At 43.3% G+C, this 26,821-nt stretch overlaps 1 protein-coding gene across 1 annotated transcript in view; it reads left to right on the top strand.

Annotated features, from left to right (window-relative positions):
* LOC121847768 overlaps positions 1 to 25,470 on the top strand; it is a gene marked incomplete at its 3' end in the record, with an annotated part of 108,185 nt that extends 82,715 nt beyond the window's left edge. Inside the window, exon 2 of the mRNA XM_042330437.1 lies at positions 25,401 to 25,470. Coding sequence (XP_042186371.1) covers positions 25,401 to 25,470 — 70 coding nt within the window. The remainder of the gene's footprint in view (positions 1 to 25,400) is intronic.
* Positions 25,471 to 26,821: the final 1,351 nt, after the last annotated feature.

Below are 26,821 nucleotides of genomic sequence, written 5' to 3'. Positions count from 1 at the left end.
TAACTAAAAGCTGCCTCTCCATGCCTCTTGGTCCCAGGCTTTTGGATAGTTTAAAGGTCAGTACCAGAGGACCTAAATTCTGTATATTTTTGCAGTTGACCAATGACGTTCTCAGGTAGACCAGACAGGAGAGCAATACAGTAGTCAAGCCTGCTTGTACTAAAAGTACGGATGTGTCTCTCTGTATCAGCCAGACAGAGAAACGGCCACAAATTAGCAATGTTCCTCGGGTGTTTAAAAAGATATTTTGGTCACATTTCTAATGTGTGATTCGAAATTGAGTTCAGAATCTAAAATAACGCCTAAGTTTTACCTGGTGTTTTATCTTTATTACCTGGTGAATTAAAATGTGCGGCCAGATTCTCTCTCTGTGCTTTGGCTCCAACAATAAGCACTTCAGTCTTGTCTCGATTTAGCTGGAGGAAGTTGTGAGCCATCCAAGTATTTAAATGACTAATACAATCTACTAATTTATCCGTGGAGCTAAAATCCTCTGGTGACACAGAAATGTAAAGTTGTGTATCATCCGCTACGCAGTAAAAAAAAAATCAATGCTGTGCTTTATGATAATACCTTTCTCTTCCTCTCTTCTCTTACACAGTTCATCCATCAATCCTCTCCTGCTTCTATCCATCACTCCTCAGTCCACCTGGCCGTGCTGCTGCTCCAGTTTCAACTGTTCTGCCTGTGATTATTATTATTTGACCATGCTGGTCATTTATGAACATTTGAACATCTTGGCCATGTTCTGTTATAATCTACACCCGGCACAGCCAGAAGAGGACTGGCCACCCCACATAGCCTGGTTCCCTCTCTAGGTTTCTTCCTAGGTTTTGGCCTTTCTAGGGAGTTTTTCCTAGCCACGTGCTTCCACACCTGCATTGCTTGCTGTTTGGGGTTTTAGGCTGGGTTTCTGTACAGCACTTTGAGATATCAGCTGATGTACGAAGGGCTATATAAATACATTTGATTTGATTTGATCTTCTCCTCCTTCTATCCATCCATTCGTCCATCTATCCGTCCATCCATCCATCCATTCATCCATCTATCTATCTATCCATCCATCCATCCATCCATCCATCCATCCATCCATCCATCCATCCATCCATCCATCCATCCATCCATCCATCCATCCATCCATCCATCCATCCATCCATCCATCCATCCATCCATCACTCCTCTCCTCCTACACATTAGAGATATGAGTAGTCCTGTTTTTACAAGGGCTTGTTTACAGCTCAATCCATGCATCATGAAGTATATATGAGCTGATCTACAGTCAACTTAACATACCGTTCTGTATACAATCATCATCTATCTGTCACTGTTTCACCTGTCTTTGTGATTGTCTCCATCCCCCCTTCAGGCGTCGCCCGTCTTCCCCAATTATCCCCTGGGTATTTATACCTGTGTATTCTGTTTGTCTGATGCCAGTTCGTCTTGTTTCTCAAGCTTAACAGCTTTTGTCTCGTCAGCTCCTGTCTTTTCCCAGCCTCTCTTTTTCTCTCCCTCCTGGTGTTTGACCCCTGACCCTGAGTCTGCCTGCCGTTCCTGTACCTTTGCCTCTGTTACTGCTGTTACTGTAATAAACATGGTTACTTCGTTACTTCTGCATCTGGGTCTTACCTTATCCTAATAACATGATCTGATCTACAGTCAACCATAATGAACACATGATCTGATCTACAGTCAACCATAATGGACACATGATCTGATCTGATCTACAGTCAACCATAATGAACACATGATCTGATCTACAGTCAACCATAATGGACACATGATCTGATCTACAGTCAACCATAATGAACACATGATCTGATCTGATCTACAGTCAACCATAATGAACACATGATCTGATCTGATCTACAGTCAACCATAATGAACACATGATCTGATCTACAGTCAACCATAATGAACACATGATCTGATCTACAGTCAACCATAATGAACACATGATCTGATCTACAGTCAACCATAATGAACACATGATCTGATCTACAGTCAACCATAATGAACACATGATCTGATCTACAGTCAACCATAATGAACACATGATCTGATCTACAGTCAACCATAATGAACACATGATCTGATCTACAGTCAACCATAATGACCACAGCTATTCCAGTTATCCATAATGAACACAGTTATTCCAGTTATCCATAATGAACACAGTTATTCCAGTTATCCATAATGAACACTGCTATTCCAGTTATCCATAATGACATATCAGCAAAAGATATTCTGGTCTTTCTTTTCTGTTAAAACAATAGCCTCTCTAGTTCTGGATGTCGCTGTGTCTAAAGGACAGGAAGACACACAGCAGCCATATATTCAAAACAATACCCACCAGACAACACACACACACACACACACACACACACACACACACACACACACACACACACACACACACACCTCTCACACACACACACGCACGCACGCACACACACACACACACACACACACACACACACACACACACACACACACACACACACACACACACACACACACACACACACACACACACACACACACACACACACACCTCACACACACACACACACACACACACACACACACACACACACACACACTCTCTCTCTCTCCAGGCTCTTCCTGTCCTCGTCCAGTGTGGTGTTACAGACATGTTTTTTTTCTTCTCTATCCTCTTCTCCTCTCTGTTCCTTCACTCTGCAGAGGAGTGGAGAACAGCAAGGGTCTCTGATAGACCAAGAGGCTGCTCACTGTCCCAGTGGGTGATTGTTTCTGTGTGTGGGTGTGAGTGTGGAGGCTGGTGACTGGATAAATTGTGGAGGATGCGAGACCCAAGATATAGGTAGGGAGACAACAAAGCGTTTCAATTGATTTTAGTCTAAAACATTTTTAAAAAGACAAACTATTATGGGGAATAGGAATGAGAGGGCTACTTACACAGTGTGGGGAAGGGATCACAGTAGTGATTGAATGACGGTATGAGGAATGAGTTGAGGTGTTCAGAGGCTTGCCTTCAGTGGAGGACAGGGGTTGAGGTGTTCAGAGGCTTGCCTTCAGTGGAGGACAGGGGTTGAGGTGTTCAGAGGCTTGCCTTCAGTGGAGGACAGGGGTTGAGGTGTTCAGAGGCTTGACTTCAGTGGAGGACAGGCTCCTCATGGATGGATGGTGTTGGAGAAGAGATCAACTCTTCCACTGGGTGCAGGACAGGATTTGAATTAGAAAACAAAAATCTAAAGAGCTAAGGATTCAAATCACATGGATGGGTAATAATGTGATTGTGTCTGTGATTGACTCTACATACAGTAATGAGAGACAGGGCTACTCACAGTGTTTGAAGAGGAAACATTGAATGCGCCAGTGGAAGAGCAGGCACATGAAACATGGCTTCCGTTCATGACAGGAGAGAGTTGACCCCGGACAGTGGAGTGGAGTGGTCATCACGTCTCAATCTCTTTTATTCTCACTTTTAATGTATGATGTGATGGAATTTATCAAATTTATCAAATTCATACTGAATTGATTTCGACATCCCAGAGAAGACAGACGTCCCTGTGCTCAGCAAGTAATGCATCGCAACGTGTAATTACCTCTGAAAGCTCCTTGTAGTTGCCCTTTTTAGCGAAACTTTCCCTCTCACCGTGATCCACCTCTCACATGCCGCAAAAATTCAAGCAGCAAGCTGCTTGAGAACATCCCTGTTTCTCCTTCTCGTTGCGTTGCACAAGATTGAATACGCAGACCTTTGTCCATTATCTGATCAATGATCGATGCTGCAGTTTTTCTCAGAAGCTTGAAACTGATGTAGGGGTACTTCAACAAAAAGACTGCACTCCGGTCGCTAGCTAGCTACTTGCTACTAATGTTAGCAAGGCACATTTAAATAAATTGCACTCAACACAAAATGAAGTCATCGAAACCAAGTAAACAATATATAATCTACCTCCATCTCCTGTAGTTTGAAGAAACTAATTTGATGAAAATTTCCTAAAAATCGACTAATCACTATCTCGATCTCGATCTATCCAACAAAGTCACCAACTCACCAAGCTTCTAAATCACACATGGCGTAGTACTAGGTTCATTATCTGATCCTTTAATTGGATGGACGCCTGGCAGTTCATACTGCAAAAGATTTGACTGGGTGGTGGATGTTCTCATTAAGTCATCATAATCACCATGTAGGTCTATGGAAGGGGGTGAGATGCACGAGCCTCCTAGGTTTTGCATTGAAGTCAATGTACCTAGAGGAGGATGGAAGCTAGCTGTCCTCCGGCTACACCATGGTGCTACCCCTAGAGGGTGCTGTTGAGACTACTGTAGACCACCAGATCCGGTATCTGGTGACGTGAATATATTTAGTATAGTTTTTTCTCCTGAGGAGACTCCACTGATGTGTGTGTGTGTGTGAGAGGCTGGTTAGCTGTGGAGCAGGGCTAGGGAGGAAGGTATGGGTGTTTCGAGGAAACTGCTATGACTACTAAAAGACCAGCTGTGTCCACCTACCTGTTTACATGCTTGTCATCACAGAGAAGAGGAGTAGTCATTGTTAGAGGCTAGACCTCCCGTGCACCCCATCACCCCATACACAGGCTCCTAGCTCAGAAGAACGAATGCAGCTGCTCTGATACTGTTACACACACAGTTAGATGCTGCTGTACAGCCTGATCTAGAAGAATAATCATTTCGCTGCACTCACAATAACATCTGCTAACCATGTGTATGTGACTAATACAATTTGATTTGATTTGGAACTGTGTTGCCAACTGCTTGAACAGATCATTCTGGGACATTCAACACATCACACAAAGACTACTAGTGATGCAGTCAGTCTCTCCTTAACGTTGAGCAAGGAGAGATTGACATGCATGCCATTGACATTCTCCTTCCTTGTACATCTAAGTGCAGGTTAATCTCTTCCAAATGCTCAATATTCATATTATTTCATTTTGATTTGTGCCCCCCCCAAAATGATGCTTTTAGTTTTTTTGTGAAATGGGAAAATGTACATTTGCATTAGCACTACAACAACTCAGTGACATATCTGAGCTTAGGTTATCTGAGCTTAGGTCACTGATAAGTCTCCACTGTCTCAACATGCCCTTGACATTTTGAGAACGGGCATCTGTCTTCGCATTAGAGCATCTTCTATTTCCATAAGGTGTCAAAGGTCATCATTAATGTTCTACCAACAAAGCTTCAGTAGTATTTTAGCCAGATGTGCCATTAGCTGAACCTTTCGCTGCCGCCGGCCTAACGATCGCACAGGGCCTGAAATAATTGCCAGAGCTAGAGTCAGTTGTTTAAAAAATCAACTTCCAGCAGTTCCTGAGCTAGTCCTCCTAATGCCATTTGACTTCACATGGAATATGACAACATCAGCCCCCGGCAGCAGAACGGTAGGAAGCAGCCTTGTAATATCCTGTACTGGTGCTCCAGGTTAAAAAAAAAATTATTCGGGTACCGAGACGTTTCTCTCCATAGAGCTTCTGATGATATCGCCTGGTGAAGGAGGTCCGGGCAGTTTTTACGCCTCGAGCCACAAAACCCAGACATCCTCAATGTCCGTTAGGAGGAGGAGCGCAGTCTGAAGTGACAATAGCTACAGTAGCAGCTAGGTTATGTCTAGTGCTACTTGATGCTTAGAGAAGATGGGCAATAATAGTAATGAGCTTTTTTTTATGAGCTTTTTTTTTTGGTATTCAAATACTCTGTGTCCAGTCTTTAGATTTGTAAGCTACACCCACCTTCTGGCACTTGATTGAGCAACAGAGACCAAGTTTATAAGAGTCACAAGCACCAAAACATCTGAAACAAGTGTTACTGGAAGAAAACCAGTAAGGGACAACTTCATTAACTTGTTATGGCCGCTAATGGGATCGATATGACAACTACCAGTGAAAATAGAGGGCGCCAAATTCAAACCACAGAAATCTCATAATTACAATTCCTAAAACATACATGTGTCTTATATCATTTTAAAGTTAATCGTGTTGTTAATCCCACCAAAGTGTCCGATTTCAAATAGGCTTTTCAGCGAGAGCACTACAAACGATTATGTTAGGTCTCCACCAAACCACAATAAGCACAGCCATTTTCCAGCAAAATATAGCATTCACAAAAAGCAGAAATAGAGATACAATTAATCACTAACCTTGAATTATCTTCATCAGATGACACTCATAGCACTTCATGTTACACAATACATGCATGTTTTGTTTGATAAAGTTCATATTTATATAAAAAAATCTGAGTTTACATTGGCGTATTAGAAAAAAAAAACATCAAGTGATTTTGCATAGCCACATCGTTTGAACAGAAATACTCATCATACATGTAGATGATAATACAAGTTATACACATGGAATTATAGATATACCTCTCCTTAATTCAACCGCTGTGTCAGATTTCAAAAAACATTTACGGAGAAAGCAACCCATGCAATAATTTGAGACGGAGCTCAGAACAGTAGCCAAATTAGCCACCATGGTGGAGTCAACAGAAACCAGAAAATACATGATAAATGTTTCCTTATCTTTGATGAACTTCATCAGAATGCAGTCCTAGGAATCCCAGGTCCACAATAAATGCTTGATTTGTTCGAAAATGTCCATTATTTATGTCCAATTAGCTACTTTGGTTAGCGCGTTTGGAAAACAATTCCAAAGTCCCAAAGTGTCAAACGATGTACTGAATCAATCTTTAGAATGTTGTTTACATATATCTTGAATAACATTCCAACCGGAGAATTAGAATGACTTCAGATGACCGGTGGAACGCAGGTCCTTCCCCTGTGAACGTGCATGGTGAAAGCATGGTCAACTTGTGGCAGTGGTGACTATTTCCTGTCTCATTCGACCCCCCTTCACATTAGAGTCATCAGACAACGTTCTATTGACTGTTGACATCTAGTGGAAGGTGTAGGAAGTGAAAACTTATCCATATCTCGCTGTCATTTCAATGAGAGCTTGGTTGAAAATCTACCACCCCCAGAAAAAATACAAACAGGAAGTGGAGTTCTGTTATACTCACAGACATAATTCAAACAGTTTTAGAAACTTCCGTGCTATATTCGGGAAAGTTTAACTCTAACTCTAAACATTTTCCCGTGGTGCCCCGATTTCCTAGTTAATTAATGTTTAGATTATTATTTTAATCACGTAATATTCAGAGGGATTTAGGGATTTAGTTATTCTTCTAGAGACGTCAGAGAAAACAGAAGCCCATGCTGCTCTAGCTAGTATCACTGTTTTAATTAAAGCTTAAACATTGGCTTTTTTTGTGGGGGGCAGGTAAAGACAACCATATACTATGTGTGTGTCTGTTGTCTTTTAGATCATAATGATTATGATTAGTGAATGTGGGTCCTGGAGTATGACGTATACTATTGTTAGATGACTAAAAATACTAATTTGGTTTTGGTTTCAATCCTGAGATTTGAACGGTAAGAAGGAGAAGACCGATGAATGTCACATCAGAGTTAAGTTAATGCTTTGTGTGTTAGTGTGTGTGTGTGTGTAGTATGTGAGTATGTGTCTATCTCATTTCTTAATCTGTAGTTCTTAGAGAAGATCAGAGTGAACAGAAGGAACAATTACACTGGGAGGGAAAGAGAAAGACAAAGAGAGAGAGTCTGTGTGCGTGCATATGTCTGTGTGCGTGCGTATGTCTAAGAGAGAGAGAGACAGACTCCCTGAGCTTCAGTGACCTTCCAAACTTACACAGCATCCCATCTTTAATTTAGCAACTGCCCAGCCAAAGCTTCGTCTAGACGGCCACAGCCTGCAGGAAAGCCCCAGGCTTCAGACTCGTGTAGGCCTCAGGAGTGGAGACAACTCTACACCACTAACCGTGAACACACACACACCACCTTTAACCCTGAACCAGATAGACGCAGGTGAGACACACCCGAGACATCTCAGGTCACTTCACACCGCTTGTGTTCATAATGATGTATCTTTATTCATTTATCACTCATTTATTTATTAAGGCATGTGAGAGTTGGGCTATGAAAGTTCCCGTAAATAACGTGCCAATTCTCTTCCTCCGGTCTGTGTGTGTGTGTGTCTGTGAGTCTGTCTGTGTGTGTGTGTGTGTCTGTGTGTGAGTCTGTGAGTCTGTCTGTCTGTGTGTGTGTGTGTGTGTCTGTGAGTCTGTCTGTGTGTGTGTGTGTGTGTGTCTGTGAGTCTGTCTGTGTGTGTGTGTGTGTCTGTGAGTCTGTCTGTGTGTGTGTCTGTGAGTCTGTCTGTGTGTGTGTGTCTGTGAGTCTGTCTGTGTGTGTGTGTGTCTGTCTGTGTGTGTCTGTGTCTGTCTGTGTGTGTGTGTGTGTGTGTGTCTGTGTGTGTGTGTGTGTGTGTGTCTGTGAGTCTGTGTGTGTGTGTGTGTGTGTGTGTGTCTGTGAGTCTGTCTGTGTGTGTGTGTGTGTCTGTGAGTCTGTCTGTGTGTGTGTGTGTGTGTGAGTCTGTGTGTGTGTGTGTGTGTGTCTGTGAGTCTGTCTGTGTGTGTGTGTGTGAGTCTGTGTGTGTGTGTGTGTGTGTGTGTGTGTGTCTGTGTGTGTGTGTCTGTGAGTCTGTCTGTGTGTGTGTGTGTGTGTGTCTGTGTGTCTGTGTGTGTGTGTGTGTGTGTGTGTGTGTGTGTCTGTGAGTCTGTGTGTGTGTGTGTGTGTGTGTGTGTCTGTGAGTCTGTCTGTGTGTGCGTGTGTGTGTCTGTGTGTGTGTGTCTGTGAGTCTGTGTGTGTGTGTGTGTGTGTGTGTGTGTGTGTGTCTGTGTGTGTGTGTCTGTGAGTCTGCCTGTGTGTGTGTGTGTGTGTGTGTGTCTGTGAGTCTGTGTGTGTGTGTGTGTGTGAGTCTGTGTGTGTGTGTCTGTGAGTCTGTCTGTGTGTGTGTGTGTGTGTGTGTGTCTGTGAGTCTGTGTGTGTGTGTGTCTGTGAGTCTGTGTGTGTGTGTCTGCGAGTCTGTGAGTCTGTGAGTCTGTGTGTGTGTGTGTGTGTGTCTGTGAGTCTGTCTGTGTGTGTGTGTGTGTGTGTGTGTCTGCAAGTCTCTGTGTGTGTCTGCGAGTCTGTGAGTCTGTGAGTCTGTGTGTGTGTGTCTGTGAGTCTGTCTGTGTGTGTGTGTGTGTCTGCAAGTCTCTGTGTGTGTCTGCGAGTCTGTGAGTCTGTGAGTCTGTGTGTGTGTGTGTCTGCGAGTCTGTGAGGCTGAGCTTGTGTCTGTGTATATGTCTGTGAGTATGTGTCTGTGTGTGTGTGTGTGTGTCTGTGTCTGTGAGTATGTGTGGGTGCCTGTGTCTGTGTGTCTGTTAGTCTGTGTGTCTTTGCGCGTGCGTGCGTGCGTGTGTGTGTGTGTATGTGTGTGTGTGTGTGCGTGTGTGTGTGTGAGAGAGAGAGAGAGCGAGTCTGTGTGTGTCTGTGAGTCTGAGTTTGTGTGTGTCTGTGAGTCTGTTTTGAGTGGGTCTGTGAGAATGTGTGTGTGTGTCTGTGAGTCTGTTTGTGTGAGTCTGCGAGAATGGGTGTCTGTGTGTCTGTTTTGAGTGAGTCTGTGAGAATGTGTGTATGTGTGTCTGTGCCTGTGAGTCTGTTTGTGTGAGACTGCGAGAATGTGTGTCTGTCTGTGATCCCTATAGGATATCTCACTGTTGTCGGTGATCAGACCTTTCACCGTTGTGTCATCGGCAAACTTAATGATGGTGTTACTTCTTTGTGGCCATTCAGTAATGGGTGAACAGCGAGTAAAGGGGCAGAGGGTGTTAGTCTTTCTGGCGCAGGTGTTCCGCAAGCGACCCACCTCGACCACATCCGGTGAAATTGCAGAGTGCGAAATTCAAATGACAGAAATATAAATATTTAACATTCATGAAAACACAAGTGTTATACATCAAAATTAAGCTTAACTTCTTGTTAACCCATCAGCTGTGTTAGATTTCAAAAAGGCTTTAAGGCGAAAGCACACCATGCTATTATCTGAGGACAGCGCCCCGCATACAAAAGCATGAAAAACACATTTCAACCAGGCAGGTGCGACACAAAAGTCAGAAATAGCGATATAATAAATGCCTTACCTTTGATGATCTTCTTCTGTTGCCAGTTACATTACAAATGGTCCTTTTGTTCGATAAAGTCCTTCTTTAAATCCATAAAAAATCAGTTTAGCTGGCGTGCTTCAGTCAATAATCCACCCAGTTTCCCTCCATCAAAATTCATATAAAATAGGCTACCCTGCCGCCTCTACACTCTAACCACTAGGCTACCCTGCCACCTCTACACTCTAACCACTAGGCTACCCTGCCGCCTCTACACTCTAACCACTAGGCTACCCTGCCACCTCTACACTCTAACCACTAGGCTACCCTGCCACCTCTACACTCTAACCACTAGGCTACCCTGCCACCTCTACACTCTAACCACTAGACTACCCTGCCCCCTCTACTCTCTAACCACTAGGCTACCCTGCCACCTCTACACTCTAACCACTAGGCTACCCTGCCACCTCTACACTCTAACCACTAGGCTACCCTACCTCCTCTACACTCTAACCACTAGGCTACCCTACCTCCTCTACACTCTAACCACTAGGCTACCCTGCCCGGCCCTTACTCTGCTATTTAGCAGACACTTTAAACCCAAAGCGACGTACAGTCATGCGTGTACCCATTTTACAAACAGGTGATCCAGAGAATCAATCCAAATGAATTTACATAGTACCACAATAATGCAGCTGTGACCAACTGGAATCTGAGGCTTTTGCCAACTGCAAAGCAATGGTTAGTAAACGGAAGGGGAAAGGGAGATACCTAGTCAGTTTTACAACAATGCATTTAACTGAAATGTGTCTTCTGCATTTCACCCAACCCCCCTGAATCAGAGAGGTGTTGGGGGGCTGCCTTAATCGACATCCACGTTTTTCGGTGCCCAGGGAACAGTGGGTTAACTACCTTGTGGTTTGGCCGGTTCAGGCCGGTATCCAATCAGTATGTCACACCCCGACCTTAGAGATCATTTATTCTCTATTTCGGGTTAGGTCGGGGTGTGACTAGGGTGGGCATTCTAGTTTCATTATTTCTAGGTTGGCTTGGTATGTTTCCCAATCAGAGGCAGCTGTCTATCGTTTATCTCTGATTGGGGATCATACTTAGGCAGCCCTTTTCCCACCTGTTGGTTGTGGGATCTTGTTTTTGTGTCGTTGCTGTTGAGCACTGCATTTACTTCACGTTTCGTTTGTTCTGTATTGTTTTGGTGAGTTTAATTTATTAAACATGTGGAACTCTCCGCACGCTGGGCCTTGGTCCGAGTATGATTACCACAACGTTCGTGACAAAGCAGTGTATTAATTAATGTTTAAAGTTTATTAAATGTAGAAGAAACACACACCATCTCACACACACACACACACACACAATAACACACACACACACCTTCACACACACACACACACACACCATCACAGAGCATCACACAACATCACACACACACACACCATCGCACACACACATCATCACACACACACATCACACACACACACACACATCATCACACACACACACCATCACACACACACACCATCGCACACACACATCATCACACACACACACACACACACACCATCACACACACACACACCATCACACACACACATTGGCTGCCATCTTGTTATGTAATTAAGTAATTTATTCCTTTCTTCCCTTTCTCATTTCTGATGATTCTAATCCACAAACAGTGCCAGGCCTCCCTCTCCTTCTCTCCCCTCCCCCTCTCCCTCCCCTCCATTATCTCTCTCTCTATGTGATTGTGTGGCAGTAATTGCATGTCTGTGTTGGAGTGGGTTGGAGATTGAAGAGTATTAATAAAGGAAATATATGGTAACTTCTCTCTCTACCACCCTTATCCTCCCCATCTCATCTCTCTCTACCACCCTTCTCCTCCCCATCTCATCTCTCTCTACCACCCTTCTCATCTTTCTCTACCACCCTTCTCATCTTTCTCTACCACCCTTCTCATCTCCCCATCTCATCTCTCCTCCCCATCTCATCTCTCTCAACCCCCTTCTCATCTCTCTCTACCACCCTTCTCCTTCCCCATCTCATCTCTCTCTACCACCCTTCTCCTCCCCATCTCATCTCTCTCTACCACCCTTCTCCTCCCAATCTCATCTCTCTCCCTCTCACCCTTCTCCTCCCCATCTCATCTCTCTCTACCACCCTTCTCCTCCCCATCTCATCTCTCTCTACCACCCTTCTCCTCCCCATCTCATCTTTCTCTACCACCCTTTTCCTCCCCATCTCATCTCTTTCTACCACCCTTCTCCTCCCCATCTCATCTCTCTCTACCACCCTTCTCCTTCCCCATCTCATCTCTCTCTACCACCCTTCTCCTCCCCATCTCATCTCTCTCTACCACCTTTCTCCTCCCCATCTCATCTCTCTCTACCACCCTTCTCCTCAACATCTCATCTCTCTACCACCCTTCTCCTCCCCATCTCATCTCTCTCTACCTACTTCTCCTCCCCATCTCATCTCTCTCTACCACCCTTCTCCTCCCCATCTCATCTCTCCCTACCACCCTTCTCCTCCCTATCTCATCTCTCCCCCTCTCACCCTTCTCCTCCCCATCTCATCTCTCTCTACCACCCTTCTCCTCCCCATATCATCTCTCTCTACCACCCTTTTTAAAGGGGTGGGGGCTAGGACAGCTTTTAAAGGGGCGGGGGCTAGGACAGCTTTTAAAGGGGCGGGGCCTGGGACAGCCTTTAAAGGGGCAGGAGCTAGGACAGCTTTTAAAGGGGCGGGGGCTAGGACAGCTTTTAAAGGGGCGGGGCTAGGGCTTTTAAAGGGGGGGGCTAGGACAGCTTTTAAAGGGGTGGGGGGGGCTAGGACAGCTTTTAAAGGGGCGGGGGCTAGGACAGCTTTTAAAGGGGCGGGGGCTAGGACAGCTTTTAAAGGGGTGGGGGCTAGGACAGCTTTTAAAGGGGCGGGGGCTAGGACAGCTTTTAAAGGGGCGGGGGCTAGGACAGCTTTTAAAGGGGCGGGGGCTAGGACAGCTTTTAAAGGACAGGTGGGGGCTAGGACAGCTTTTAAAGGGGCGGGGGCTAGGACAGCTTTTAAAGGGGCGGGGGCTAGGACAGCTTTTAAAGGGGCGGGGGGGGCAGCTTTTAAAGGACAGCTTTTAAAGGGGCGGGGGCTAGGACAGCTTTTAAAGGGGCGGGGGCTAGGACAGCTTTTAAAGGGGCGGGGGCTAGGACAGCTTTTAAAGGGGCTAGGACAGGGGGCTAGGACAGCTTTTAAAGGGGCGGGGGCTAGGACAGCTTTTAAAGGGGCGGGGGGGGCTAAAGGGGCGGGGGGACAGCTTTTAAAGGGGCGGGGGCTAGGACAGCTTTTAAAGGGGCGGGGGCTAGGACAGCTTTTAAAGGGGCGGGGGCTAGGGCTTTTAAAGGGGCGGGGGCTAGGACAGCTTTTAAAGGGGCGGGGGCTAGGACAGCTTTTAAAGGGGCGGGGGCTAGGACAGCTTTTAAAGGGGCGGGGCTAGGACAGCTTTTAAAGGGGCGGGGGCTAGGACAGCTTTTAAAGGGGCGGGGGCTAGGACAGCTTTTAAAGGGGCGGGGGCTAGGACAGCTTTTAAAGGGGCTAGGACAGCTTTTAAAGGGGGGGGGCTGGGACAGCTTTTAAAGGGGCGGGGGGGGGCTAAAGGGGCGGGGGGCTGGGAGGACAGCTTTTAAAGGGGCGGGGGCTAGGACAGCTTTTAAAGGGGCGGGGCTAGGACAGCTTTTAAAGGGGCGGGGGGGGCTAGGACAGCTTTTAAAGGGGCGGGGCTAGGACAGCTTTAAAAGGGGCTTTTAAAGGGGGGGCTAGGACAGCTTTTAAAGTGGCGGGTTTTGGGACAGCTTTTAAAGGGGCGGGGGCTAGGACAGCTTTTAAAGGGGTGGGTTTTGGGACAGATTTTAAAGGGGCGGGGCTAGGACAGCTTTTAAAGGGGCGGGTTTTGGGACAGCTTTTAAAGGGGCGGGGCTAGAGGTTTAATGGAAAATCATGCCGTGTGTGAAATGATAATTTTGATAATAGTCGGAATTACACTCAAACTTGAAACTTTTTTTGTATCGCTCACACACACACAGGGGAGGTTCTAGGACAGCTTTTAAAGTGGTGGTGTCTGTGATGTCTTTAAAGATGGGCAGAAAACACTGCAACACAGACAGGAGCAAATGCACGCACACACACTGTCTCACACACACACACGTCCATGTCCCGAGGATGTGTGTGTCTGTATTGTTATAGAGTAATAAGTGGTAACCTCTCTCTCTTGACCTCCTACATTACTGTCAGTAGCCTTCGCCAAAACTCACATCATCAACAATAGAGATGAATGAATGGAAGCAGAGAGATAGAAATATGCTGCATACATTGTGTGTGTGTGTGTGTGTGTGTGTGTGTGTGTGTGTGTGTGTGTGTGTGTGTGTGTGTGTGTGTGTGTGTGTGTGTGTGTGTGTGTGTGTGTGTGTGTGTGTGTGTGTGTGTGTGTGTGTGTGTGTAAAAGGCAGCAGATGCATACATTACCATACTGATAAGATTGGTCTTTTGTTGTCCACGTCTGTAATTATTGTGACACATAATGTGTTCTTCAGACTCCACTCTCTCTGCTGTCCTTGTCTGCTGTGGATCTGCCTGTAGGAAAGAAACACCTCGCCTCTACTGCAATGGAGGTCAGAAGAACGTATGTAACAGTAAAATGGAGGTCAGTAGAACGTAGGTAACAGGAAAATGGAGGTCAGTAGAACGTAGGTAACAGGAAAATGGAGGTCAGAAGAATATAGGTAACAGGAAAATGGAGGTCAGAAGAATATAGGTAACAGGAAAATGGAGGTCAGAAGAATATAGGTAACAGGAAAATGGAGGTCAGAAGAATATAGGTAACAGGAAAATGGAGGTCAGAAGAATATAGGTAACAGGAAAATGGAGGTCAGAAGAACGTAGGTTACAGTAACTTGTGAACAGAGGCCCAGCATCCTTCCACACAGTTGCAGCCATTACCTCACACAAACACCAAAAACACCCGATCTTAAACCTGATCAAAGGGAAAGACTGGCGATTGAGATGGTCTGAGACACAGACCGAGACCAAGACAAAGAGTATGGAGAGACTAGGTACAATATTCTTCGTCTAGTTTAAACACATTCAGATGGTATTAAATTACATTTGAGGATTTGTATTTGTATTTATTATGGATCCCCATTAGTTCCTGCCAAGGCAGAAGCTACTCCTCCTGGGGTTTATTATGGATCCCCATTAGTTCCTGTCAAGGCAGCAGCTACTCTTCCTGGGGTTTATTATGGATCCCCATTAGTTCCTGCCAAGGCAGAAGCTACTCCTCCTGTGGTTTATTATGGATCCCCATTAGTTCCTGCCAAGGCAGAAGCTACTCCTCCTGGGGTTTATTATGGATCCCCATTAGTTCCTGTCAAGGCAGCAGCTACTCTTCCTGGGGTTTATTATGGATCCCCATTAGTTCCTGTCAAGGCAGCAGCTACTCTTCCTGGGGTTTATTATGGATCCCCATTAGTTCCTGCCAAGGCAGCAGCTACTCTTCCTGGGGTTTATTATGGATCCCCATTAGTTCCTGCCAAGGCAGAAGCTACTCCTCCTGGGGTTTATTATGGATCCCCATTAGTTCCTGCCAAGGCAGCAGCTACTCTTCCTGGGGTTTATTATGGATCCCCATTAGTTCCTGTCAATGCAACAGCTACTCTTCCTGGGGTTTATTATGGATCCCCATTAGTTCCTGCCAAGGCAGCAGCTACTCTTCCTGGGGTTTATTATGGATCCCCATTAGTTCCTGTCAATGCAGCAGCTACTCTTCCTGGGGTTTATTATGGATCCCCATTAGTTCCTGCCAAGGCAGCAGCTACTCTTCCTCGGGTTTATTATGGATCCTCAGTAGTTCCTGCCAAGGCAGAAGCTGCTCTTCCTGGGGTTTATTATGGATCCCCATTAGTTCCTGCCAAGGCAGCAGCTACTCTTCCTGAGGTTTATTATGGATCCCCAGTAGTTCCTGCCAAGGCAGAAGCTGCTCTTCCTGGGGTTTATTATGGATCCCCATTAGTTCCTGCCAAGGCAGCAGCTACTCTTCCTGGGGTTTATTATGGATCCCCATTAGTTCCTGCCAAGGCAGCAGCTACTCTTCCTGGGGTTTATTATGGATCCCCATTAGTTCCTGCCAAGGCAGCAGCTACTCTTCCTGGGGTTTATTATGGATCCCCATTAGTTCCTGCCAAGGCAGCAGCTACTCTTCCTGGGGTTTATTATGGATCCCCATTAGTTCCTGCCAAGGCAGCAGTTACTCTTCCTGGGGTTTATTATGGATCCCCATTAGTTCCTGCCAAGGCAGCAGCTACTCTTCCTGGGGTTTATTATGGATCCCCATTAGTTCCTGCCAAGGCAGCAGCTACTCTTCCTGGGGTCGAACAAAATTAAGGCAGTTTATACAATTTTAAAAACATTACAATACATTCACAGATTTCACAACACACAGTGTGCCCTCAGGCCCCTACTCCACCACTACCACATATCTACAACACACTGTGTTCCCTCAGGCCCCTACTCCACCACTACCACATATCTACAACACACTGTGTTCCCTCAGGCCCCTACTCCACCACTACCACATATCTACAACACACTGTGTTCCCTCAGGCCCCTACTCCACCACTACCACATATCTACAACACACTGTGTTCCCTCAGGCCCCTACTCCACCACTACCACATATCTACAACACACTGTGTTCCCTCAGGCCACGACTCTACTACAACACATCTACAACACACTGTGTTCCCTCAGGCCACGACTCTACTACCACATATCCACAACACACTGTGTTCCCTCAGGCCACGACTCTACTACCACATATCTACAACACACTGTGTTCCCTCAGGCCACGACTCTACTACCACATATCTACAACACACTGTGTTCCCTCAGGCCACGACTCTACTACCACATATCTACAACACACTGTGTTCCCTCAGGCCACGACTCTACTACAACATATCTACAACACACTGTGTTCCCTCAGGCCACGACTCTACTACAACATATCTACAACACACTGTGGTCCCTCAGGCCACGACTCTACTACAACATATCTACAACACACTGTGTTCCCTCAGGCCACGACTCTACTACCACATATCTACAACACACTGTGTTCCCTCAGGCCACGACTCTACTACAACATATCTACAGCACAAAATACATGTGTACGTGTGTGCATAGTGATGTTATCGTGTGTGTGTGTCTGTGCCGATATTTGTTGCTTCACAGTCCCCGCTGTTCCATAAGGTGTATTTTATCTGTTTGTTTTTTTATCGAATTTTGCTGCTTGCATCAGTTAACTGATATGGAATAGAGCTCCAATGTAGTCATGGCTCTGTGTAGTACTGTACACCTTCCCATAGTCTGTTCTGGACTTGGGGACTGTGAAGAGACCCTTGGTGGTATGTCTTGTGGGTATTACTATTGTTGTTGTTTTATTACCATTTTCGTTACTGTATTTTACTTAGTCCTGCATGTTGGAGCTCGAAGCCTAAGATATTCACTGTACCCTGCCATCACACCTGTAACCCTGTACATATGACTATTAAACACTGTACCCTGCCATCACACCTGTAACCCTGTACATATGACTATTAAACACTGTACCCTGCCATCACACCTGTAACCCTGTACATGTGACTATTAAACACTGTACCCTGCCATCACACCTGTAACCCTGTACATGTGACTATTAAACACTGTACCCTGCCATCACACCTGTAACCCTGTACATGTGACTATTAAACACTGTACCCTGCCATCACACCTGTAACCCTGTACATATGACTATTAAACACTGTCTCCTGCCATCACACCTGTAACCCTGTACATGTGACTATTAAACACTGTACCCTGCCATCACACCTGTAACCCTGTACATGTGACTATTAAACACTGTACCCTGCCATCACACCTGTAACCCTGTACATGTGACTATTAAACACTGTACCCTGCCATCACACCTGTAACCCTGTACATGTGACTATTAAACATTCTGAATCTGAATCTGTATCATGAGAACATGGGTCTACTGGTAAAATGCACATGACAGGGGGACTTCAGGGGGACTTCCTGGCAGAGGAAAAATTCAGTTGGTTGTACAGTAACTGAAAAAGGTTGGGAACCACTGGCCTACTAGCCTTGTACGAACCATCCTGATCTCACAAGCTAAGAGCTTATAAGAGTCTACGGGTCTGTTTTAAAGACATTTCAACTGGGTGTCCGAGCTGTGTCAATATCTCCTCCACTTTGAGTCAGAAGAGACATGCATTTTATTAGCGCTCTGTTTACATCCAAGTGCCACCCGTGCAGCCCTGTTCTGACCATTTGAAATGTGAAAATTGCAATTTCTTATGGCACCTGACCACACGACTGAACAGTAGTCCAGGTACGACAAAACTAGGGCCTGTAGGACCTGCCTTGTTCATAGTGTTGTTAAGAAGGTAGAAACTAGGGCCTGTAGGACCTGCCTTGTTCATAGTGTTGTTAAGAAGGTAGAAACTAGGGCCTGTAGGACCTGCCTTGTTGATCGTGTTGTTAAGAAGGTAGAAACTAGGGCCTGTAGGACCTGCCTTGTTGATCGTGTTGTTAAGAAGGTAGAAACTAGGACCTGTAGGACCTACCTTGTTCATAGTGTTGTTAAGAAGGTAGAAACTAGGGCCTGTAGGACCTGCCTTGTTGATCGTGTTGTTAAGAAGGTAGAAACTAGGGCCTGTAGGACCTGCCTTGTTGATAGTGTTGTTAAGAAGGTAGAAACTAGGACCTGTAGGACCTACCTTGTTGATAGTGTTGTTAAGAAGGTAGAAACTAGGGCCTGTAGGACCTGCCTTGTTGATAGTGTTGTTAAGAAGGTAGAAACTAGGGCCTGTAGGACCTGCCTTGTTGATCGTGTTGTTAAGAAGGTAGAAACTAGGGCCTGTAGGACCTGCCTTGTTGATCGTGTTGTTAAGAAGGTAGAAACTAGGGCCTGTAGGACCTGCCTTGTTGATAGTGTTGTTAAGAAGGTAGAAACTAGGACCTGTAGGACCTACCTTGTTGATAGTGTTGTTAAGAAGGTAGAAACTAGGGCCTGTAGGACCTGCCTTGTTGATAGTGTTGTTAAGAAGGTAGAAACTAGGACCTGTATGACCTGCCTTGTTCATAGTGTTGTTAAGAAGCTAGAAACTAGGGCCTGTAGGACCTGCCTGGTTGATAGTGTTGTTAAGGTAGAAACTAGGACCTGCCTTGTTGATAGTGTTGTTAAGAAGGTAGAAACCAGGACCTGCCTTGTTCATAGTGTTATTAAAATGGCAGATCAGCTCTTGATTATGAACAGACTTCTCCCCATCTTAGCTACAGTTGTGTCAATGTGTTTTGACCATGACAGTTTACAATCCAAGCAGTTTAGTCACCTCAACTTGCTAAATTTCCACTATATTCATTGCAAGATTTAGTTGAGGTTTAGAATTTAGTGAATGATTTGCTTTTAGTTTTTTTTAAACATTTTGGACTTACTTATTCCTTGCCACCCACTCTGAAACTAACTGCAGCTCTTTGTTGAGTGTTGCAGTCATTTCAGTCGCTGTAGTAGCTAACGTGTATAGTGCTGAGTCATCCGCATTCATAGAAACTCTGGCTTTACTCAAAGTCATTTCAGTCACTGGAGTGTATACATAAATTATTTAAAAAATTATTTCACCTTTATTTAACGAGGTAGGCAAGCTGAGAACAAGTTCTCATTTACGACAGCGACCTGGCCAAGATAAAGCAAAGTGACAATAAACAACACAGAGTTACACATAAACAAACGTACAGTCAATAGCACAATAGAAAAAGTTTATATACAGTGTGTGTAAATGAAGGAGGTAAGGCAATAAGTAGGACATAGTAGAGAAGTAATTACAATTTATGAAATTAACACTGAAGTGATAGATGTGCAGATGATGATGTGTAAGTATAAATACTGGTGTGCAAAAGAGCAAAAAATTATAATAATAACAATATGGGGATGAGGTAGGTAGATGGGTAGGCTATTTACAGATGGGCTGTGTACAACTGCAGCGATCGGTAAGCTGCTCAGATAGCTGATGCTTAAAGTTAGTGAGGGAGATGTGTGTCTCCAACTTCAGCGAAATCACAAAATCAGCAGGGGATCAACTACTTTTTTCATTTTTCGTTTCAAAAAGGTGGTACAGTGAGGGAAAAAATAATTTGATCCCTTGCTGATTTTGTACCACTGACAAAGAAATGATCAGTCTATAATTTTAATGGTAGGTTTATTTGAGTGAGAGACAGAATAACAAAAAAATCCAGAAAAACGCATGTCAAAAACAAGACCACTGATAATCTCCCTCGATCTGGGGCTCCACGCAAGATCTCACCCCGTGGGGTCAAAATGATCACAAGAACGGTGAGCAAAAATCCCAGAACCACACGGGGGGACCTAGTGAGCGACCTGCAGAGAGCTGGGACCAAAGTAACAAAGAAGACCTTTTCTTCCAGTTCTCTGCTGCCAATGACTATAACGAACTGCAAAAATCGCATGTCAAAAATGTTAGAAATTGATTTGCATTTTAATGAGGGAAATAAGTATTTGACCCCTCTGCAAAACATGACTTCGTACTTGGTGGCAAAACCCTTGTTGGCAATCACAGAGGTCAGACGTTTCTTGTAGTTGGCCACCAGGTTTGCACACATCTCAGGAGGGATTTTGTCCCAGTCCTCTTTGCAGATCTTCTACAAGAGTGTGAAAAGCTGTCATCAAGGCAAAGGGTGGCTGCTTAGAAGATTCTCAAACATAAAACATATTTTTATTTGTTTAACACTTTTTTGGATCGAACCAAAATGCGGCGTAGTTGGTGTTCATTTTCTTTAATAAAGAAAAAACTCAAACATGAACATAATACAAAACAAACAATGTGAAAAACCTAACAGCCTATCTGGTGCAAACTAACACAGAGACAGGAACCCACGAAACACTCAAAGAATATGGCTGCCTAAATATGGTTCCCAATCAGAGACAACGATAAACACCTGCCTCTGATTGAGAACCACTCCAGGCAACCATAGACTTACCTAGAGTACTACTCTAACCACAATCCCATAACTACAAACAACCCCAGACAAAACAGACTACATAAATACCCATGTCACACCCTGGCCTGACCAGAATAATAAAGAAAACACTAAATACTAAGACCAGGGCGTGACAAGTTCTAAAACTTTTGACTGGTACTGAATATATTTACCTCAATTACCTTGTACCCCTGCACATCGACTCGTTATTGTTCATCGTTATTGTTTTATTATCTTTATATTATTTAGATATTTTTATCTCTGTTGGGAAAGGGCCAGCATCTACACCTGATTTGACTCACAACAATGTACAATGCTGTCTGTTCACACTCCCTCAGATAAGATGAGGTATGGTGGGAATAATTTGGACTCTTTTCCTGTGTGTGTGTTTCCTGTGTGATTGTGTGTGTGTTTCCTGTGTGTGTGTGTTTCCTGTGTGTGTGTGCTTCCTGTGTGTGTGTGTTTCCTGTGTGTGTGTGTGTGCTTCCTGTGTGTGTGTGTTTCCTGTGTGTGTGTGTTTCCTGTGTGTGCTTCCTGTGTGATTGTGTGTGTGTGTTTCCTGTGTGTGTGTGTTTCCTGTGTGTGTGTGCTTCCTTCCTGTGTGTGTGTGTTTCCTGTGTGTGTGTGCTTCCTGTGTGTGTGTGTGTGTGTGTGCTGTGTGTGTGTGTGTTTCCTGTGTGTGTGTGTCCTGTGTGTGTGTGTGTGTTTCCTGTGTGTGTGCTTCCTGTGTGTGTTTGTGCTTCCTGTGTGTGTGTGCTTCCTGTGTGTGTTTGTGCTTCCTGTGTGTGTGTGCTTCCTGTGTGTGTTTGTGCTTCCTGTGTGTGTGTGCTTCCTGTGTGTGTGTGTGTGCTTCATGTGTGTGTGTGTGCTTCCTGTGTGTGTGTGTTTCCTGTGTGTGTGTGTGTGTTTCCTGTGTGTGTGTGTTCCTGTGTGTGTGTGTTTCCTGTGTGTGTGTTTCCTGTGTGTGTGTGTTTCCTGTGTGTGTGTGTGTGTGTGCTTCCTGTGTGTGTGTGTGCTTCCTGTGTGTGTGTGTGTGTGTGCTTCCTGTGTGTGTGTGCTTCCTGTGTGTGTGTGTGTGTGTGTGTGTGTTTCCTGTGTGTGTGTGTGCTTCCTGTGTGTGTATGCTTCCTGTGTGTGTGCTTCCTGTGTGTGTGTGCTTCCTGTGCTTCCTGTGTGTGTGTTTCCTGTGTGTGTGTGTTTCCTGTGTGTGTGTTTCTTCTGTGTGTGTGTGTGTTTCCTGTGTGTGTGTGCTTCCTGTGTGTGTGCTTCCTTCCTGTGTGTGTGTGTGCTTCCTGTGTGTGTGTGTGTGTGTGCTTCCTGTGTGTGTGTGCTTCCTGTGTGTGTGTGTGTGTGTGTGTGTGTGTGTGTGTGTGTGTATGCTTCCTGTGTGTGTGTGTGCTTCCTGTGTGTGTGCTTCCTGTGTGTGTGTGTGCTTCCTGTGTGTGTGTGTGTGCCTCCTGTGTGTGTGCTTCCTGTGTAGGAACACAGAGAAGTAAAGGAACACAGAGAAATAAAGGAACACACAGAGAAAAAAAGGAACACAGAAATAAAGGAACACAGATAAATAAAGGAACAGAAATAAAGGAACACAGAGAAATAAAGGAACACAGAGAAATAAAGGAACACACAGAGAAAAAAAGGAACACAGAGAAATAAAGGAACACACAGAGAAATAAAGGAACACAGAGAAATAAAGGAACACACAGAGAAATAAAGGAACACAGAGAAATAAAGGAACACAGAGAAATACAGGAACACAGAGAAATAAAGGAACACACAGAGACAAAAAGGAACACACAGAGAAATAACGGAACACAGAGAAATAAAGGAACACACAGAGAAATAAAGGAACACAGAGAAATAAAGGAACACACAGAGAAATAAAGGAACACACAGAGAAATAAAGGAACACAGAGAAATAAAGGAACACAGAGAAATAAAGGAACACAGAGAAATAAAGGAACACAGAGAAATAAAGGAACACAGAGTAATAAAGGAACACAGAAATAAAGGAACACAGAGAAAGTAAGCATTTCAGTTTATGCATGTGATGTTTACTATTTGATTTGAAGACGAGTCAACGACATTAGTCTTCAACGGAGTCAACATCAACACTTCACTCACTGATGTATTCCTACGACAGAGGAGAGAGGTATAATTTCCTGCATTAGTGAGAGGTTTTCCACTTTCTCTGAAGATTCAGTGCTCCTGGCTGTTGAAATGTATGATCCTGTCAACCTGCCAGCTGAGTATGGTGGAGAGCCACTGCTCACAAAAACAGGTGTATTTTGGCAGAGGTGCAGATGGAGTGGTTCAAGGTGGTTCAACTGGACATGGTGCGAAACCACAAGAGTGAGGGGTGTCTTGCTTTATCTCTCTCTCTCTCTCTCTCTCTAAATACTCAACCCGGAACCCGTCGCTAACAGCCAATGAGATTGCAGGGCGCCAAATTCAATCAACAGAAATCATATAAATCAAATTTCTCAAACATACAAGTACCAGGCACCATTTTAAAGATACAATTCCCATTAATCCAGCCACAGTGTCTGATTTCAAATAGGCTTTACAGCAAAAGCTCCACAAATGATTATGTTAGGTCACCACCAAGTCACAGAAAAACACAGCCATTTTTCCAGCCAAAGAGAGGAGTCACAAAAAGCAGAAATAGATCAAATGAATCAATAACCTTTGATGATCTTCATCAGATGACACTCATAGGACTTCATGTTACACAATACATATATGTTTTGTTCGATAAAGTGAATATTTATATCCAAAAATCACATTTTACATTGGTGTGTTATGTTCAGTAGTTCCAAAACATGCGGTGGTTTTGCAGAGAGCCTCATCAATTCACAGAAATACTCATAATAAACATTGATAATAGATACAACTTTTATATATGGAACTTTAGATCCACTTCTCCTTAATGCAACCGCTGTCTCAGATATTTTTTAAAACATAATCTAATACGGAGCTCAGACGTCAAATCAAGCCAAACAGATATCCGCCATGTTGGAGTCAACATTAGTCAGAAATAGCATTATAAATATTCACTTAACTTTGATGATCTTCATCAGAATGCACTCCCAGGAATCCAAGTTCCACAATAAATGTTTGATTTGTTCGATAAAGTTCATCATTTATGTCCAAACACCTCCTTTTGTTTGCACGTTTCCAGCGGAAATGTCGGATGAAAATTCCAAAAAGTTATATATCTGGTCGTAGAAACATTTCAAACGATGTATAGAATCAATCTTTAGGATGTTTTTATCATAAATGTTCAATAATGTCCCAGCCGGAGAAATCCATTGTCTGTAGAAAAGCAATGGAACGTGAGGTAACGTTCCCATGACCGTGCGTCACGAGCCCGTGGCTCTCTGCCAGACCTCTGACTCATTCACCTCTCATTCGGCCCCCCTTCACAGGAGCAGCCTGAAACAATGTTCTAAAGACTGTTGACATCTAGTGGAAGCCTTAGGAAGTGCAAGATGACCTATATCCCACCGTAGCTACAATAGGGGCTGAGTTGAAAAACTACAAGCCTCAGATTTCCCACTTCCTGTTTGGATTTTTTCTCAGGATTTTGCCTGCGATATGAGTTCTGTTATACTCACAGACACCATTCAAACAGTTTTAGAAACTGTGTTTTCTATCCAATACTACTAATAATATGCATATATTAACATCTGGGACTGAGTAGGGGGCAGTTTAATCTGGGCACGCTTTTCATCCAAAAGTGAAAATGCTGCCACCTAGCCCAAACAGGTTAATGTTAGAGCCTGTTATTCTGTTTTCCTTCAGCCTCAGCCTCCGCACCTGGTTCCCTGCAACCCACCCGAGCTTCCCCTGGCCTGCACTCCATCTTCCCCACCATGTTTCAATACATACCTTGGTTACTTCATCCCAGTCTCCTCGTCCGAGTCTGTTCTTGGGTTCCCCTGTTCCACTCCGCTTAACTGTACGATCTGGCCAAAGAGATGAACCCAGCAGACTCTGCTACTCTCCAGGGAACCCTTGTCGTCCAAGGCGCCCTGCTCGAGCAACATGACCACTGTACTGTATATTGTACTGTATATTGTATTGTACTGTATATTGTATTGTATGTATATGTACTGTATATTGTACTGTATATTATATTGTACTGTATATTGTATTGTATGTATATGTACTGTATATTGTACTGTATATTGTATTGTATGTTTATGTACTGTATATTGTATTGTATGTATATGTACTGTATATTGTATTGTACTGTATATTGTATTGTATGTATATGTACTGTATATTGTACTGTATATTGTATTGTATGTATATGTACTGTATATTGTACTGTATATTGTATTGTATGTATATGTACTGTATATTGTATTGTATGTATATGTACTGTATATTGTACTGTATATTGTATTGTATGTATATGTACTGTATATTGTACTGTATATTGTATTGTATGTATATGTACTGTATATTGTATTGTATGTATATGTACTGTATATTGTACTGTATATTGTATTGTATGTATATGTACTGTATATATTGTATGTATATTGTATTGTATGTATATGTACTGTATTGTATATTGTATTGTATGTATATGTACTGTATATTGTACTGTATATTGTATTGTATGTATATGTACTGTATATTGTATTGTATTGTATGTAATTGTACTGTATATTGTATTGTATGTATATGTACTGTATATTGTATTGTATGTATATGTACTGTATATTGTATTGTATTGTATGTATATGTACTGTATATTGTATTGTACTGTATATTGTATTGTACTGTATATTGTATTGTATGTATATGTACTGTATATTGTATTGTACTGTATATTGTATTGTATTGTATGTATATGTACTGTATATTGTATTGTATGTATATGTACTGTATATTGTATTGTACTGTATATTGTATTGTATGTATATGTACTGTATATTGTATTGTATGTATATGTACTGTATATTGTATTGTACTGTATATTGTATTGTATGTATATGTACTGTATATTGTATTGTATTGTATGTATATGTACTGTATATTGTATTGTACTGTATATTGTATTGTATTGTATGTATATTGTATTGTATGTATATGTACTGTATATTGTATTGTACTGTATATTGTATTGTATTGTATGTATATGTACTGTATATTGTATTGTACTGTATATTGTATTGTATTGTATGTATATGTACTGTATATTGTATTGTATTGTATGTATATGTACTGTATATTGTATTGTACTGTATATTGTATTGTATTGTATGTATATGTACTGTATATTGTATTGTACTGTATATTGTATTGTATGTATATGTACTGTATATTGTATTGTATTGTATGTATATGTACTGTATATTGTATTGTACTGTATATTGTATTGTATGTATATGTACTGTATATATCTCTACAAGCATTCTATTCAGACTATGTTGCTTTTACTCTTTCCTAAGACAAGACAGAACTTCATTGATTAACAGAGCAGAATTTTCCATCCATCGAGTAAGACTCAATTATTGCTTTTATGGTAATCATCCCAGTCGTTTACTGGCCAACAATTTTTTAAAATTGTTTTTATTTTTTTATTTCACCTTTATTTAACCAGGTAGGCTAGTTGAGAACAAGTTCTCATTTACAACTGTGACCTGGCCAAGATAAAGCGTAGCAATTCGACACATACAACAAC

Source organism: Oncorhynchus tshawytscha, linkage group LG11, assembly GCF_018296145.1.
Source record: "Oncorhynchus tshawytscha isolate Ot180627B linkage group LG11, Otsh_v2.0, whole genome shotgun sequence".
Lineage (NCBI taxonomy): Eukaryota > Metazoa > Chordata > Actinopteri > Salmoniformes > Salmonidae > Oncorhynchus > Oncorhynchus tshawytscha.
This window is presented reverse-complemented; position numbering and strand designations above follow the sequence as displayed.